Source organism: Mustela putorius, unplaced genomic scaffold, assembly GCF_011764305.1.
Source record: "Mustela putorius furo isolate JIRA1106 unplaced genomic scaffold, ASM1176430v1.1 tig00000508_pilon_pilon_pilon, whole genome shotgun sequence".
Lineage (NCBI taxonomy): Eukaryota > Metazoa > Chordata > Mammalia > Carnivora > Mustelidae > Mustela > Mustela putorius.
In genome coordinates, this window is record NW_025421402.1 from 2805365 (window position 1) to 2820447 (window position 15083).

Sequence of the window (15083 nt, forward strand, 5' to 3'; positions counted from 1 at the left end):
AAAAAGTTTTTAAAAATCTTGAAGATCGACGATCTCTTTTGAAGTCTCTCTCCTAGGAGGGGTAGGGGAGATAATCCCATCACATAATGTAGAACAAAACTCGAGGAAAGTCTTCTGCAGCTCTTGCTTCCTACTACTCCTTAGTCACCTTGCACTGTCTTCCCCACAATGCAAGCAAGCATCCCTCTCTTTTGGCAGGGTCCCCCCTGCCTCTGGAGCTCCTTTGTCACAGGCAGCTGCAAATCATCTCTAATGAAAATTCGATTGGCCCTTGGTCTCATGCATTGCTCCTCTCTCCCATTACCCTGTCATTGCCATAAGGGCACAAACCCAGAAGACCACTTAAGAGGGTAGAAGGAGCAAACCTGTGATCACGTGTGGGCCAACAGTCTGGGCCCTGATGTCTGAACAACACTGTGCCGAGCGTCCTCATCCATCTACCTTCACACCCAGGGGTAGACTTTTCTGTAAGTTGAATTCCTGGACTTGGCGTGACTAGGTATGAATCTTTGAATCTGAAAAGATACTGTTGAATTATGTCTAAAAGATGGTGCACATTTAATCTCCGGCGAATCATGTATTAGAATGCATGTTTCCCTGCTCCCTTTCCAACGTGGGTTGCTCCCACTTTCTCTTTTAAGATTTTATTTATTTATTTGAGAGAAGAGAGAGAGTACGAGCAGGAGGAAGGGCAGAGGGAGAGGGAAAAGCAGACTGTCCGCTGAGCAAGAAGCTGCTGGCACCGTTCTCAATCCCAGGACCTGAGCTGAAGTCAGACGCTTCACCGACCCAGGCATCTCTAGTTGCCACTACTTTCATTGCCTCCATTGTTTGCGGATTGTATGTGTGATACATGTTCATTGTAAAAAAAAAAAAAAAAAAAAAAAAAAAAAAATCAGGAAATGAAGAAAAACTAAAAGAAAATAAAAGCTAGCTCTCCTGCCACCACCCAAAGATAAAAAGCGTTGGTCTTTCTGAGAGACGGCAGAGGCCACAGCTAGCCAAAGTAATCACCTGATGGAACCTTCTGGAATCCCTAGTGCTGGTGACAAGGTGGTAAAGATGGCCTCATTCTCTTCTCTGTCCCTTCCCCAGCCACTGATGTCTCCAGAGGCTTGAGGTATTTTCCTCAGCCAGTGGGGACTGTTCCTGATGGAGTCCATTCCAGGTATCCATATCCCTCATGGGTCTCCTGAAAACAATTCCGCTGCCAGGAAGCCTTCAAGCCTGAGGATTTGTGGAGTAGGAATGGAATACGAACATTCCAAAAATGTGTTTCCAGGCACTGACAGCTGGATCTGACAAATTGGAAAACGCATCTCTCCGGCCAGTCCCAGAGCCAAGTTTGTGTTTCTCGGGGGCCCTGACATGCCCTGTGAAGCCACCCGTCTAATGACGGCTCTGCTTTCCATTCCAGAGACCTGAACTATAATGAGCTGCAGGAGTTCCCCGTCGCCGTCCGGACGCTGGGCAGACTGCAGGAACTGTAAGCTCTTCTGCTGCGTTCTGGGGGTGTCCTCTTCGCTCTTCTCCCAAGGGCAGGGGCTGAAGCCGCCGGCCCTGGGCCTCCCTCACATCCTCCTATCCTGTGGTCCTTGTGGGAACCGGAGCCACGTGCCCTCCCCGGCCCCCAGTGCGGGTCTGAGTAGTCACAGGCCTCCTTAGTTTGGCACGGAGCGTTTCCGAGTGGCCTGTCATCAGCAGAAATGGCTGTGGGCTCTTCCAGCCTGGAGGGACACATGGCACACAATACCTCTCGGTCGCTGGGCCCAGCACTCCCCCCCACCTAGGTTGGGGTGCGTCCAGAGATGAATGAGGAGAGGAGCTGGGGGCTGGGTAGCGGGGTCACTGCTCCAGCACCGGATTCCAGGGAAGAGTTGAGAAACCGGCTGTGGCTCGTTGCAGACACCACTTCTTGTTCCTCGGTTTTAGCACCGACTGTGCCAAGCACTATGCTCGCTGCTCAAGACAATCCGGGACTCAGATAGTCCTGGGCTGTCCCTAGGGATCTTTTAGGTCTGTCGGGGAGCAGAGCAGCTTCAGGTGGGTATATAATTCCAGCTCTAATGGTACAGTAGTAGCTAAAATGACTGGGAATCCAGAGTGACGTGGAAAGAACACTGTGGACAAACACATCTGAGATTAGCTTTACAGGATGGATGGGATTTAGGTGGCCGTGGCAGGGGAGGGGAGGAGGCGGTTCAGACAGAAGAATGGAGGAGGCAGGCGGAGAGTGGAAGTTGAATGGGCAGAGAGACTGCAGAAGAGGCCAGTCTTACTGGGGGAGAGTCTCTTGGCAAACAGTAGGAGATCTATTGTTAGTAAAGTGGGACCAGATTAAGGGAGCCTGACATTTCTTTTCCTTTTTCTTTTTTTTCTTTCTTTCTTTTTATTTTTTTTAAGATTTTATTTATTTGACAGAGAAAGACACAGAGAGGGAACACAAGCAGGGGGAGCGGGAGAGGGAGAAACAGGCTTCCGGCTGAGCAGGGAGCCCCATGTGGGGCTCGATCCCAGGACCCTGGGATCATGACCTGAGCCGAAGGCAGACGCTGAACGACTGAGCCACCCAGGCACCCCGAGCCTGACATTTCTGAGCAGAGCCCCGTACTTTTAAGTAGCCTCGTATCTTTACTCAAACTACCACCTGAGACCTTCAGGACCAACCCTATGCCACCCACCATTGCCACCCCGTGCAAAGTTGGAAGGTGTAAATGCTAGATGTGTGTAGCCAAGAAGGAGCAACTGGACCACCTGGTGGGGGAAGGGTCGGGGTGAGAAACTACTGGAAGTCCTCCACCGCCGATGAGTTGCCAATGAGTATAGGAGTGTGTGTGTGTGTGTGTGTCTGTCTGTCTGTCTGTCTGTCTCTGTATCTCTCTGTCTATTGAGAGAAGGCTGCTTGAGGACAAGGCCTCTAAACTTCTAAATCTCTCAGAGCTTAGCTTAGCTCAGCATTAGGCACAAAGGAGGAGTCTAAGAACGTATAACGAGTGAGTTAACAAAGAAATGAGTGGGGAGAGCAGCCTAGGTGGGTCGTATGGGCTGGGGGTGTCTGCGGGGACCTGCGGGGAGAGCATGAGAATGGAAATAATAAGGGGAGGGGAGGGAGGAGAGAGAGGAGTGGAGGCAAGGAAGGCATGAGGAGACACTAGAAATCTCCCGTGAAAATGAGGGTGGCTGGGAGGGGTCTGCTCAGGCTGGATCATGTGTTTCTCAGTCCAACTTGTTTCTTCTAATGTTCCCCCCAACTAACCAAATTGTAATTCCTGGCTTCCAGAGCCCTGGACATTGGGACCTGGAGCGGGTCCTGGAGAGGGCCCCTCCCTTCTCACCTCCTCACGAGGCCACCCAGTCCCTCAGCACCCGCTGCCTCTCCCCCATCTTGTGGCCGCTGTCCTTCTAGATTCCTTAGTCTCCAGACCTGAAGACCAAGCCAGCCTCCATTTGGGGGACATCTCTCATTCCTGCAACTCCCAGAAGCTCTGTTTTTCTCACACACTCTCAGCTACCTCTTGGGGACCCCGTAGGTTTCCTGCCACACGGGACTGAGGAGAGGACGCATGTCCTGGGGTCTGAACTCAGCCTGCTGCCCCCAAGTCCCACCCCTCTGCTCCCTAAGGCTCTACTTTTCACTCTTTTCACAAATATTGGAGAAAAGGACAGGTGTGTGATGGAATGAAGCAGACACATCCCAGGCAGAGGTGAACCTGGAATCTCGGGCTGCCATCTCATTGGTCTTATGGCCCTTCTAGTCAGCTTTCTGGATGCTTCATGGAATTCTGTTTCTCCCTCTCCACACCTCTTTCCAAGTCCTTACTGACTCGTGGTGTTGTCTTCCAGGGGGTTCCATAACAACAACATCAAGGCCATCCCAGAAAAGGCCTTCATGGGGAACCCTCTGCTGCAGACAATGTGAGTCCTCACTTCTCTGTCTCTTGGTGCTGTGCCTTTTTTTTGGGAGAGGGGCCAGGGCCTGGGGAGGCAGGATTCTGCAAGTGGGGGGACTTCCCCGGTGTGCTCTTTCCTGGTCTGCTTTCCTGGACAAAGCAGAGATCGGCCGGCCTGGGTCCCAGCTCAAAGGGCCAAGTAGCTAAATTCGATGTTCGGGTCTTTTTCTTCCAGACACTTTTATGATAACCCAATCCAGTTTGTGGGGAGGTCAGCGTTCCAGTACCTGCCGAAATTGCACACACTGTAAGTTGGACCTCTCTGAGGCCTCCCTCCTTCCCGCCACCTCTGGCCCCCCTTCTGCAGGTGTCACACCAGCAGGGCGCTGTCCCCACTGCACGGCCTGGTCTCCGACGCTGCGGCCTCTGCTTCAGCTCAGGACTATTCCCGGACCCGGCTGCTCTAAACAGCCTCCAGTCAGCTCCCTGTGGCTTCATCCCGGATCCCAGATGAGTGGAAGAGGGCCCTCCTCCAGAGCCCAGGAGTCTGATCTGGCGTCTTCAGGGTCCTGCTTGAGGGAGCTGTTCCAGAAACTTTTGCTGCAGAAACCAACAACTGGGATCAGGGTCTGGTTCTCCAGTGACCTTGGAGCATGGACCCCTCGGCCCTTTGCCGTACCATCTTTATTACTTTGGGCCCGACAGCATTCCCTTGTTTCCTTTCTCCCATTCTTTTCATTCCCAGCCCGAGTCCCACTTCAAAAATCTTCCATGGCTAACACACGACATAGGGCATCCTAGGAGCATAACTAGCCTTTTCAAGTGCACCCTTCCCCTTTATGTCCATTACCATGTTTCACTGCCATTCTAACCACATGACGCAGGGGTTGTTAGCACATTTTGTGGATGGATCTCGAGGTTCCCGGGCTCCGCTCTGCCATGAGCTAGGCCCCTGGTCTCCAGCTCCGAGAGGCTCCTTTCTGGACCCTACACTGCCTCCTTGTGGTCTGGCAGGACCCTTTTTTTCTGTGCTCTGGTTGGGTCCCTGTCCTCACTGGCAGGGGATGGACAGGAGGGGAAAAGCCATCTGTCTAAAGCTGTCTGGGAGAGAGCCAGTGGGGAGGTGGTGACAGTGCTTTAGTGGGTGATGATTTAGGGGAGACCCTTTCTCAGACTCTAATAAGCAAACCCCCAAACCCCTGCAGCCAAGAACTTTTTCAGAAACACCCACCTTGGAGCCTTTTAGACAGAGTCCATTCCCATGTCCCTTGCCTGTATTTTTTTTGTTGTTGTTTGTGCATTTGTTGTGTTTTGCATGCTGGGACCCAGATGCCAGTTTGGGGGCTCTGCCAGGGCTCTAGGGGCCTGGGCCAACTTAAGGAAATAGCGGTATGGACCCTGCTGAGCAAAGCCCCTCTCCTACAGGCTCTGAGTGGTTGGGGTATTTTTGAGGCTGGGAGAAGGATGACATTTTCCCAAAAATCAGTGAGATCAGTGATGATGGGGAGCCCAGATATCGAGATGCTCTGACCCCAACCTTCAGAGTGTGTCGCATCTGCTTCCAGATCCCTGAATGGTGCCACGGACATCCAGGAGTTTCCAGATCTCAAAGGGACCACCAGCCTGGAGATCCTGTGAGTGGGGACCCTCACCCTCCACCTCATGCATGCCCCTGCTCCACCCCCAGGAGCTGTCCCCTGGAAGGCTGCTGGAAGGATCCTTTGCTTGGCCCTTATCTGGCCTGCTTCTGCTGCCGGCTCCAGCCTGGCCCAGAGGTCACCTGGCTCAGCCCCAGGAATCCATGGCCATCTCCTGATGTGGCACTGCTGCCGGCAAGGCCAGGGGTAGCAGATGGTTTGGGGGTGAGGAGGCTGGTCTTCTCCTGACCATGCTTGGATTTTTCAGGCATGCCTTCAGAGTTCCAAACCCCAAGTTGTAAGCATCCTGAAGACCCGTGACAGGGGAGAAGGGTTGTGGAAACACATCTCCTTTGCCTTTCTGAATCGCGATTTCAACAAGGACTTTCTCATATATTCTATTATTATATCCTGTAGAGTGGGGGAGGGGTGCCAGAGCACAGTAGGACCTCAACACATTTAAGAGGATGAATGGAACAATCAAGCAAACACCCAGAGTGAGTGTTAGGAAGCCAACCGGCCTGCCCCCCATCACACAGCTCATTCATGGCATGGCCCAGACAGGAACGCTCTCTCCTCTGTGCCTCTGTTGTCTTCCCCGAGATTTGCTGGCATCTGGAAAATTTTCCATGAGGGAGGGAAGTAATAGTTCCCCAAGAATGACCTTGGCCTTGGGTATTTCTTGGGACACCCTGTCCCTAGCCAAAACTGCCCCACAGCCCTCTCTGTCCCAGCCCCAGGTCCTTCCCTTCTTTCCCACCCCTTCCCCCTTCCCCGGGGCACAGGGAGCAGACTCTGTGCAAGGTTCCCATGGCTCCACTGGGGTTGTTTTGTTTCATTTTTCCTATCTACTCCCTGCCCATGGCTATGCCCCCTCCCTCTCTAAGGAGGGCAGACGAGATTCTAGTTCCTGTCCTACATACCCCGTGTTGCCGGAGCCCTCTCTGGGACAATGGGTGGGGACCCGATGGGTGGGTGGGGTGTGGGCCGTGCAGGCAGGAACTGTCCGCCAAGCAGAGAGCCGAGCCCCTGGGCTGTGTCTCTCTCTGTTGCCCACCCCCACCCGCCTCCAGTCCCAGGGGAGCTCTGTGCTCAGATGCTAGAGTTGCTCCTTTCTCTCCCTATAGCCCCACCCCTGCCCTGTGCTTTCTGCCACTTCTCTTCTGTCAGCTCTGTGCTCCCGTGTCAGCATCAGGCCCAGAGCTGGAGGCGGCGGCCAGGGATGGCAGGGCCTGGTGCCAGCTCTGTCTCTGCTCTCCCTGCAGGACCCTGACCCGTGCAGGCATCCGGCTGCTCCCACCGGGGATGTGCCAACAACTGCCCAGGCTCCGAGTGCTGTGAGTGGCTCACAAGTATTCCCCAGTCTTGGCATTGTGCCCTTGCTCCCATGGGCTGGCAGAGGCCCCTTCTGCTTCTGTCCCAGTGGGTTACTTCTTTTGCTGGAGAATGGGACACTCTGTGGAGTACCTGCTCGGGAGGGACTGGGCTGTCCTCTCTTGCTCGGGGCAAAGGGACAATGGCCTTGGAGTCTGACCAGGGTTTAAGGCCCAGCTTTCCCACTTAGTAGCTATATGAATTTAGACTCACTCTCTAACGTCTCAGGGCTTCAATGCCTCATCAGCAAAATATGGATAAATGTGTGAGGGTTGAAAAAAATGTCTGTCCAGCACCCAGCACAGAGTGCTAGCGCATAAAAGCTGCTCAGCCAGTGGCATTGCTTATCTAGTAAGAACATTAAGGTCTTCCGGAAGCATGGAGGCATTTAAGTGGCCTATGAAGTCAGGGGGAGTTTTGTTCTCCCTCCTGAATCCGTTTGGAATGTGAGGCTTCTCCACGTGGACCCGCAGCTCAGGATGGGGAGGCTGACCCAGGAGACACTGCGTCCATAGCTGTGCCTGGGTGTCTGGAAACGTGGGCTCAGCTTCCAGCCTTGCCACTGACGGGCAGTGTGTCCTTGGCAGGTTCTGTCCCTTCCCTGTGCCTGAGTCCTCATCTGTTAATGAAGGGGTTGGGCCAGATGATCTCCACAGGCCCCCGCTTACCCCCCCACCCCCACCCCGGGACTCTGTGGGGACTACAGGGATGTTTACTTGTGTTGGCCGTGACCAGCTTGCCCAGTAAGTCCTGATATGGTCCCTGCTGGCTGCCGCAGAGCCCCGGCACTTTCTGCTCCTTTTCTCATCTCTGTGCCCCTCATATTTCCTGTCTCCCTACCCCCCAGGACCCTCCCTGTGTCCCCTAGGCCTTGGGATGCAGCAGGAGGAAGGGAAGTCCCCTTGCTGGGAGGCGTGTCAACAGCCGCATCCCTGCAGGGGCCTCCCAGCCCTCGGCTGCTTGACGGGAAGGCACACCCTGCGGAGCTGCTTCTCCTGGCCCCCAGCTTCACCCTCACCTGGGGTCTCTCTCTCTCTTCCCCCAGGGAATTGTCTCATAATCAAATCGAGGAGCTGCCCAGCCTGCACAGGTGTCAGAAGCTAGAGGAAATGTGAGTTGGGGGCATGGGAGTGAGGTAAAGGCATGCAAGCCAGACTTGGGACAAGTCTGAGGAGTGGGGGTCAATGAGCACACTCGGACATTTCTCCCTTCTCTGAGCTGGCTGAGTGCAAGGGTTAGGGCTGGGAGCTCAGCAGAGGCCTAGACAAGGCCTCCAGGGACCACCGACGATGGACCCACCCTGACAGTCTCAAGGTAGCTCATTGGGGGTCAGCCACAACAATGAAAGGCAGTAGTGATTAGGGCCAGTGGAGGGCCAGGGTCCCATCAGCACTAGGAGGTGGGACACACTCACACACAGGAGAAGAATCCTAGGATTCAAATTTGACAAGGAAAAAAATCACCTGAAAAATTCTCTAAACTCTTTTCACTCAGCTTCTGTTTTTGTTTGCTTGCTTGTTTGTTTGTTTGTTTGGGTTTTTTTCAAGCTTGGTGGGTCTCCTGAGCCTCTATGTCTGTCCCTTGACCCTAGGTAGGGCAATGCCTTTTGGGGCCCAGGCAGGATAGGGGTATGAGGGTCTGTCCTGTTTGTCTAGATGCCAAAGGAAAGAGGGTCTTCAACATTACAGAGGGACATGCTCCATCTCCCATTCAGACAAGCAGTCCAGTGAGCCCCGCCCCCCAGCTTGGGCCTGTCACTGGGTCATCCAAGGGCGGGGCAGTGCTCTGCTGCTGGACTAAGGTCCGGAGAACGCAGGAGCGAGGTTGGCTGGGCTGGGAGCCAGCCCCGGTGGGAACCCTGGAAACTGACTCCCTCTGGGCCACAGGGATGGTTTTGTGGCTTTGTCTCCTGACCCACTTACCCAAGGCAACCGGATCCCCTTGTGCTCCCTTTAATTCTGGTGACTTCCGCGGGCCCTTTCTTCCCATGCCAGGAGAAGTGGGGGGCTCTCCTTTCTTCCTCATAGTGCGCGGGGGGCGTGGAACAGGGCCAGGGCTTGAGCCTATTGGCTCATCTAGTCTCTCCTGCTGCCCTAGAGGCCTCCAGCACAACCGCATCTGGGAGATCGGAGCAGACACCTTCAGCCAGCTGAGCTCCCTGCGAGCCCTGTAAGTATCCTGCAGCATCCCAGGCTGGACCCTATGGGGGCCCACTGTGCTCTTCTCTCAGGCACACTCCATACCCACAGTGTATGTGGCAGTGGCAGACACAAGACTGCCCTGCTCGGTATCCCTGCCCCCAGTGCGCGCACGCACGCACACACACACATACACCAGGAGAGGTGCCTCCCCTTCCAGATGGCTTCTGAAGACACTTCTCCAGCTGGTGCCCAGGGGCTGATGAGATTCTGAGGCCAATCTGCCGAATCCCCTTTTCTGTGGCCCCAGCCAGTCAGCAGGTACCTTCCCCGAAAGGCTGAGGGTTCTGCTCCTGGGAGCAGCTCAGATGGGGAGTGTGAGAAGGAGAACTCAGGATGGGAACGGCGAGCCCTGCACATGTCCCGGGTCTCACCTGTAATCCCCTCTCTGCGCACAGGGACCTGAGCTGGAACTCCATCCGGTCCATCCACCCTGAGGCCTTCGTGACCCTACGCTCCCTAGTCAAGCTGTAAGTGCATTCTGCACTCTCCTCCCACTAGATGGAGACCAGTGGGGACCCTAGGCCAGCGGGGGGGGGGGGGGGGGGGGGGAGGGGCGGGGGCGGGGCGGGGAGGGGAGGATCCACCCCAGAGTGGGGACATGCACAAATGTCTGACCGCACATCCCAGCCTCATCAGTCATTCTGACAGTCCGTTTGACAGGCCGTGGGTCCTGATAAACTCCTGCAAGCTCTGGAACCTCATCTGCTAACATTTGGCAACATCTTAGTGGCCTCAGTGCCCTGTGTTCCCACCCCCTCTGGTCTCAGGCCCTCCCCCAGCCTCTACATGTGCCAACAGAGAGGAGGTTAGAGCCCAAAACTCCTTCACAACCTGGGACAGTGGCAGCAGGTGTGGGAGCCAGGGTCTCAGCTCAACAGTCCCCCACATGAGCAGTAACACTAGAGGGCTGCCATTCTGCAGGGAGGCAGAGGCTCACAGCTTCCCTAAATTACACAGGCTGCAAACAGGGAGCATATAGTGCTGGCTGCATGGTCATTCGGTCAGAGCTGGAAGCGACTTCTGGTGGAACTGTCACACACTGTGGTGCAGGCTGTGTACTGCACAAGGGCTCCCACCCAAGCGGTAACTGACTGGCTGCTTCCATGTCCCAAAGATGTGTCCATCTTGATAGTACCCTTTTCTGATTAACACCCAGACTCCACGGGCTAGCCTCCAGTCCTGGCCTTGGAGATCATCTAGCCCAATCCCTCACTTCACAGGAGAGGCCTCCAGGCCCAGGGGAGAAGCCTGCTCAAAGCAAGGCCAGAATGCAAGCCTTCCAGGAGGTTCACAGTGCCCCTCCTGTCTGCCACTCTCTAGGCTCTGGGCCGGAGACTTGCAAAACTCACACCTCGGTCTTCCCTCTCCTGTTTGCTCTGCTCCTGCCAGATAGGTAGGGTGGATATTTTTATCCCCTTGAAAGATGAGGACATTGAAACTCAGGCAAATTTGTGACTCCCCTTGGTTATACAGGGAGTCGGTGACAGCGCCAGGTTTCCTACCTTCCAGTCCAGGCTGTTTCCACGACGCACAGTCTGTGGTGCTGGTGTTTGGTTTGGAGTGCTGGTTCCCTGTAATGTGTCTCCAGTCGAAGACCGTGCATGTCCTCATCTCTGGCTACAAAGCCAGCCCCCAAAACAGAACAGATGACCAAACCCCTGCTTGTAGTCAGAGGCCAGCTCTGTCCAATCCCTGACTCTGGCCTCTCATGTCGTCAGAAAAGTGGGGGAATAGAGGGAGGCAAGTACAGGCAGATGCCCTAGGGGGGTGGACAGGGACCCTCCGATGGGACTGGGAACTGGGCATAGGAGCTGTGGTTAAGGAACTCTGTGACCTAGGAGTTGGGATGGCTTGACATTACCTTAGAGCAATCCCTAGTATGTAGTTGGCCCCCAGTATTTGATGAATGAATGAGTGAGTGAGTGAGTGAGTGAGTGAGTTAGGGATGGTGCCTCTAGCAATCCCTGACCATCCTCCTGCCCCAGCATTTCGTGTCTTCGTCTCTCTTCGCTGATCTTCTGTCCTCTGCTCCTCTCCTCTTGCTTCCATCCCAGGCACCCCGGTCACACCCTCAGCTCAGCCCTGCCCCCTCAGCATTCCCACTGACTGCCAATAACCCTGACCATGCACTGTCCTAGGGACCTGACGGACAACCAGCTGGCCACACTGCCCCTGTCTGGACTTGGGGGCCTGATGCATCTGAAGCTGAAAGGGAACCTGGCTCTGTCCCAGGCCTTCTCCAAGGACAGTTTCCCGAAACTGAGGTGAGGGCCTGGCTTTTCCCCATCCCCAGATAGTTTTGCCCCAGAGTAGCTGGGGAGGCCAAGGAGGGACAGAGAGAGGAAAACCATGGGGCTTTACCTCGAGAAAAACCTGATGGCCCAGAGGCGTAGGCTTTGGTCACTCCTCAGTGGGAAGGGCTCGTGCCTCCCCTTCCTCGTCTCATTCACAGCATTTCTTTCTGTCCCCAGCAGCAGCCCCTAGGCTGCTGAGACCTCCTGTGAGGACAGGAGGAAGATGAGGCGCAGGCCCCCGGACCTCCTTGCTCCTTGTCCCCTTCAGGGCACGCAGACTGCCTGTCCTCACTTGAGCAGCATCTGGGCCCCTGCGGTGAGGGCTGAGCCCAGGGCACTGAGGAGTGGAAAACAAGCCGCCTGGCCGGTCCCTGGTGCTAATGACATCCAGGCCTTCTGCCTGCAGCGGCAGCACAGCCTGTGTGGCCCAGGCCGCCTCAACTGCCAGCTAACGAGCGGCCTGGGGGCATCAGCCCTGGCCTTCAGAGGGCACCAGATTTAGCTCTGCTGTGCCCAGGGGTGGGGCTGGGGGACAGGGCAAGGGTGAAGCAAGAGTCACTATGAGAATCCCTGTCTCCTGAGATCTAAAAAAAAGAGTTGCTGGTTGGGCGAGGAGCAGAGCACTGGAGTGTTGTGTGATCTTGGATGAGGTGGTCCCAGCCCTGAGCCTACTGGGGGGACCCCATAAAGGACAGAAAATTTATCTTCCCATCTCATTCTCAAGATGAGTGAGGAAAAGATTGGCAGATGCTCAGAGGCTGTAGGATTTGTACAAAGAAAGCCCAGAGGGCCGCCTGCACTGTCATCAGGGTGCTTTGGGGTTGAAGGGCCGGTGCTGAGTGCTGGGTCCCTGGGTGGGCCGCCTAACCATCCCTCAGGCAGCTCATTTTACCCCTGTGCCCCCTTGGCCCCCAGGATCCTGGAGGTGCCCTATGCCTATCAGTGCTGTGCCTACGGCGTCTGTGCCAGCTTCTTCAAGGCCTCTGGACAGTGGGAGGCTGAGGACTTTCACCTTGAGGAGGAGGAGGCTCCAAAGAGACCCTCAGGCCTTCTTGCCGGACAAGCTGAGAACCACTGTGAGTGATGGGGCTCTTGGGCAAGGCGGGTAGGTAGCCGTGGAGAAGAAGTTAGGGAGGAGGCCCGGGGGACCCTGAGAGAGGTCTGGCAGGGGCTGCGGAGGCAAACCCCAAGGGGGACCTGGGAGGTGACCTCTGTTTGCACCTTGTCTCTCTAAGAACGTAGCCCAAAGGTGCTTGGGGAGAAGATGATGACAAGGACAGTAGTAATGTTTCCATATTTGCCACGCCCTTCTTGGTCCCCAACGTGCTCCCTGAGCTGCATCTTGTGGAGCACTCTTGCCCTCGTGGTTCGCACATTCCTTCTCCATGGCTGCCTCCTGGCTACATGGGCCCTGTGATTACATTCTCAGAGAGGACACCCACTTTCTCAATCAACCTGAGCCAAGCAGGATTGAATTAAGTCAATTAAATTAAACCTCCGTTTAAAAAAAGAAAAAAAAAAAGTCCCCTCACTAGATGTCCTAGAGCCCAGTGGAACAGCATGGGGATTATCACTCTCCGAGTCCTCCTGCCCCTCAGAGGCCACTGGCTGCAAGAGGACCTTATTGAGAAGGGCCACATGGGTCTCTTTCTAGAACAGTTGTAAAAGAAGGAAGGGTGGAAGTAGGCAGCTGAGGGGGCTCCGAGAGACCATCTGTCAACCGGTGTCTTAGATAGAGAGCAGCAGGGAGGGCTTCTGTCCCCCTCACCGTCACCCCACGTGACAGAACACAGGTAGAATCAGGAGGAAGCAAGAAAGGGCCCCTGATATTTGAATTTTGTTTTCAGTCTCTAATCCCCTCTCCACAGTATGTCCATGGAGAAGCGAAACAGAAAAGTCAGAACGAAAACATGTAAGAAAAGCATCTAACGGTGGTGTAGACAGACCTGGGTTCTAAATCCAGTGACACCGTTTACCAGTTGTGTTGCCCAGGACAAGCTCTTCAACATTACTTAGCCTTGTTTTTTGGGGTTTTTTGATCTGTACAGTGAGAACGATACTACATATCTCACAGGCCATAGTGAGCAAAGCATGACTCCTGGTACTACCTGCCACTCTTACTACTGGGAACAGGGGTGGGCCCTCCCCGTGTGTGTGAGGAGGGACGGCGTGTTGTGTAGTTTGGAACACAGCTTATGGAGGCCAGTATTCCACAAGCAGTTAAGGGGTCTCTGGGGTCTCTCTCCCAGACCCCTCCCCAGGGAGGGCGTCAGGACCCCTTGAAGAGCCCAACGGCCAGGCTGGCTCTGGGCCGGCAGACAGCTGTCCCCAGGGAACATTCCCGGATGTCTGTCTGCTGTACACTCCCTCAGGGGGCTGGAAGGAGGAATGGAAACTTTCCTTCCTCAAGGTGAAACTTTCCACCAGGCTTAGGTCTTGGAGAGCCACAGGGCGTCAGAATCGTGGGCTGCCTGCCGCTGGTAACGGGAGCTGGGGCAGGGCCCCCCACTTCCTGTGGGAGCTAATAAGCCTTGAGGAAGAAAGCCAGGAGCTTCGGCTGCAGCCAGATTTGATTTCCTCCTCGTTTCAAGAGTGGTTACTTAACACCTTGGCTGTGACTTTCCCAGCCTCAGACGGAGTCCGCGGGCCTCAGCCCGTGTGTTTCATTCATGCATTCTGATTTCAAAGAATTGCTGAGCTCCATTCTGGAGAGCCGGGGTGGCAGGGAATGAAAGGTAGAGAGGAAAGGAAATGCCAGCTCTCTGTGGGCACACCTCGGCCTCCTGCCCGCCCTGATGGTGTCTGGGCCAAGGGCAGCTCTGCAGAGCCTTTCTGCCTCCTGGGAAAATGTCCAACTGAAGGTGTTTACCCTTTAAGTGGGGAGGAAGGAAACAAACCACATGAGTCAAAGATGGGGACAAGCATGACACAGAGGCACCCCTTGTTAGTGTGTGGTGGAGGACGAGCCCACGGGGCGCTATCGTTGAGGCCCGGTGCCTTACAGGCGTCCTTCAGAAGAGAAGCAGGGCTCTCCTACCACTTGGGGCCTCAGACAACTTGCCTGGTCTCACTAGAGAAACCGAAGTCTTATTTTTAAAAAGTCTTTCGGTGATGAATTATTGCTGCAAACAAGCGTTTTGTCTTTATAAATGGTAAGATGTTTAAGGTGATCATTTCAAAATTCTTGTAGAATTTCTGGACTCCCAAGCTATCCCTAACACCCCTGGAGCTCATAGGCTCTGGTTTAAGAAACCCTGCCGTAGTGACTAAGAGGAGAAAAAAACTCCTACTTGATTCAAACAAGTTACAGAGTTTCTTTAACAATGGATTTATCTTTGTAATCCCATTTTCCTAGGCTAAGGGACCGCAGGGTCTAGACTTAGAATGGGAAGGATTGGTAAAGATGATCTAGACCTGCCTCTCACCCAGCTTAGAACTGCCCTTTCTCTTATCTGGGACTTAAAGTTCCAGCACCTCTGGGGACAAATGATGCCCAGCTTGTGCATCTATAAAGCTGCCCCCGCATTCCTTCCAGGCCGCCCCCGCCCCCCACCAATCAGGAAAGCATAACAGTTAAATACCTGGGCTCTGTAGTGAGACAGACCAGGTCAGACTTCCGCCCTGCTGCACACCAACTGGGAGACCTGGGGCAAGTGCCTTCGCTTCTATGAGCCTCAGTGTTCTCAT

General features: G+C 54.7%; 1 protein-coding gene across 2 annotated transcripts in view; it reads left to right on the plus strand.

The window, feature by feature from the left end:
- The window catches only part of LGR6 (leucine rich repeat containing G protein-coupled receptor 6), a 119421-nt gene that overhangs the window by 96241 nt on the left and 8097 nt on the right, over positions 1-15083 (plus strand). For both annotated transcript variants that reach the window (XM_004756296.3, XM_004756297.3), the window contains 10 exons: positions 1418-1486; positions 3844-3915; positions 4126-4197; positions 5456-5524; positions 6793-6864; positions 7947-8012; positions 8999-9070; positions 9498-9569; positions 11241-11366; positions 12312-12472. In XM_004756296.3, the coding sequence (XP_004756353.2) occupies positions 1418-1486; positions 3844-3915; positions 4126-4197; positions 5456-5524; positions 6793-6864; positions 7947-8012; positions 8999-9070; positions 9498-9569; positions 11241-11366; positions 12312-12472 (851 nt within the window). The remainder of the gene's footprint in view (positions 1-1417; positions 1487-3843; positions 3916-4125; positions 4198-5455; positions 5525-6792; positions 6865-7946; positions 8013-8998; positions 9071-9497; positions 9570-11240; positions 11367-12311; positions 12473-15083) is intronic.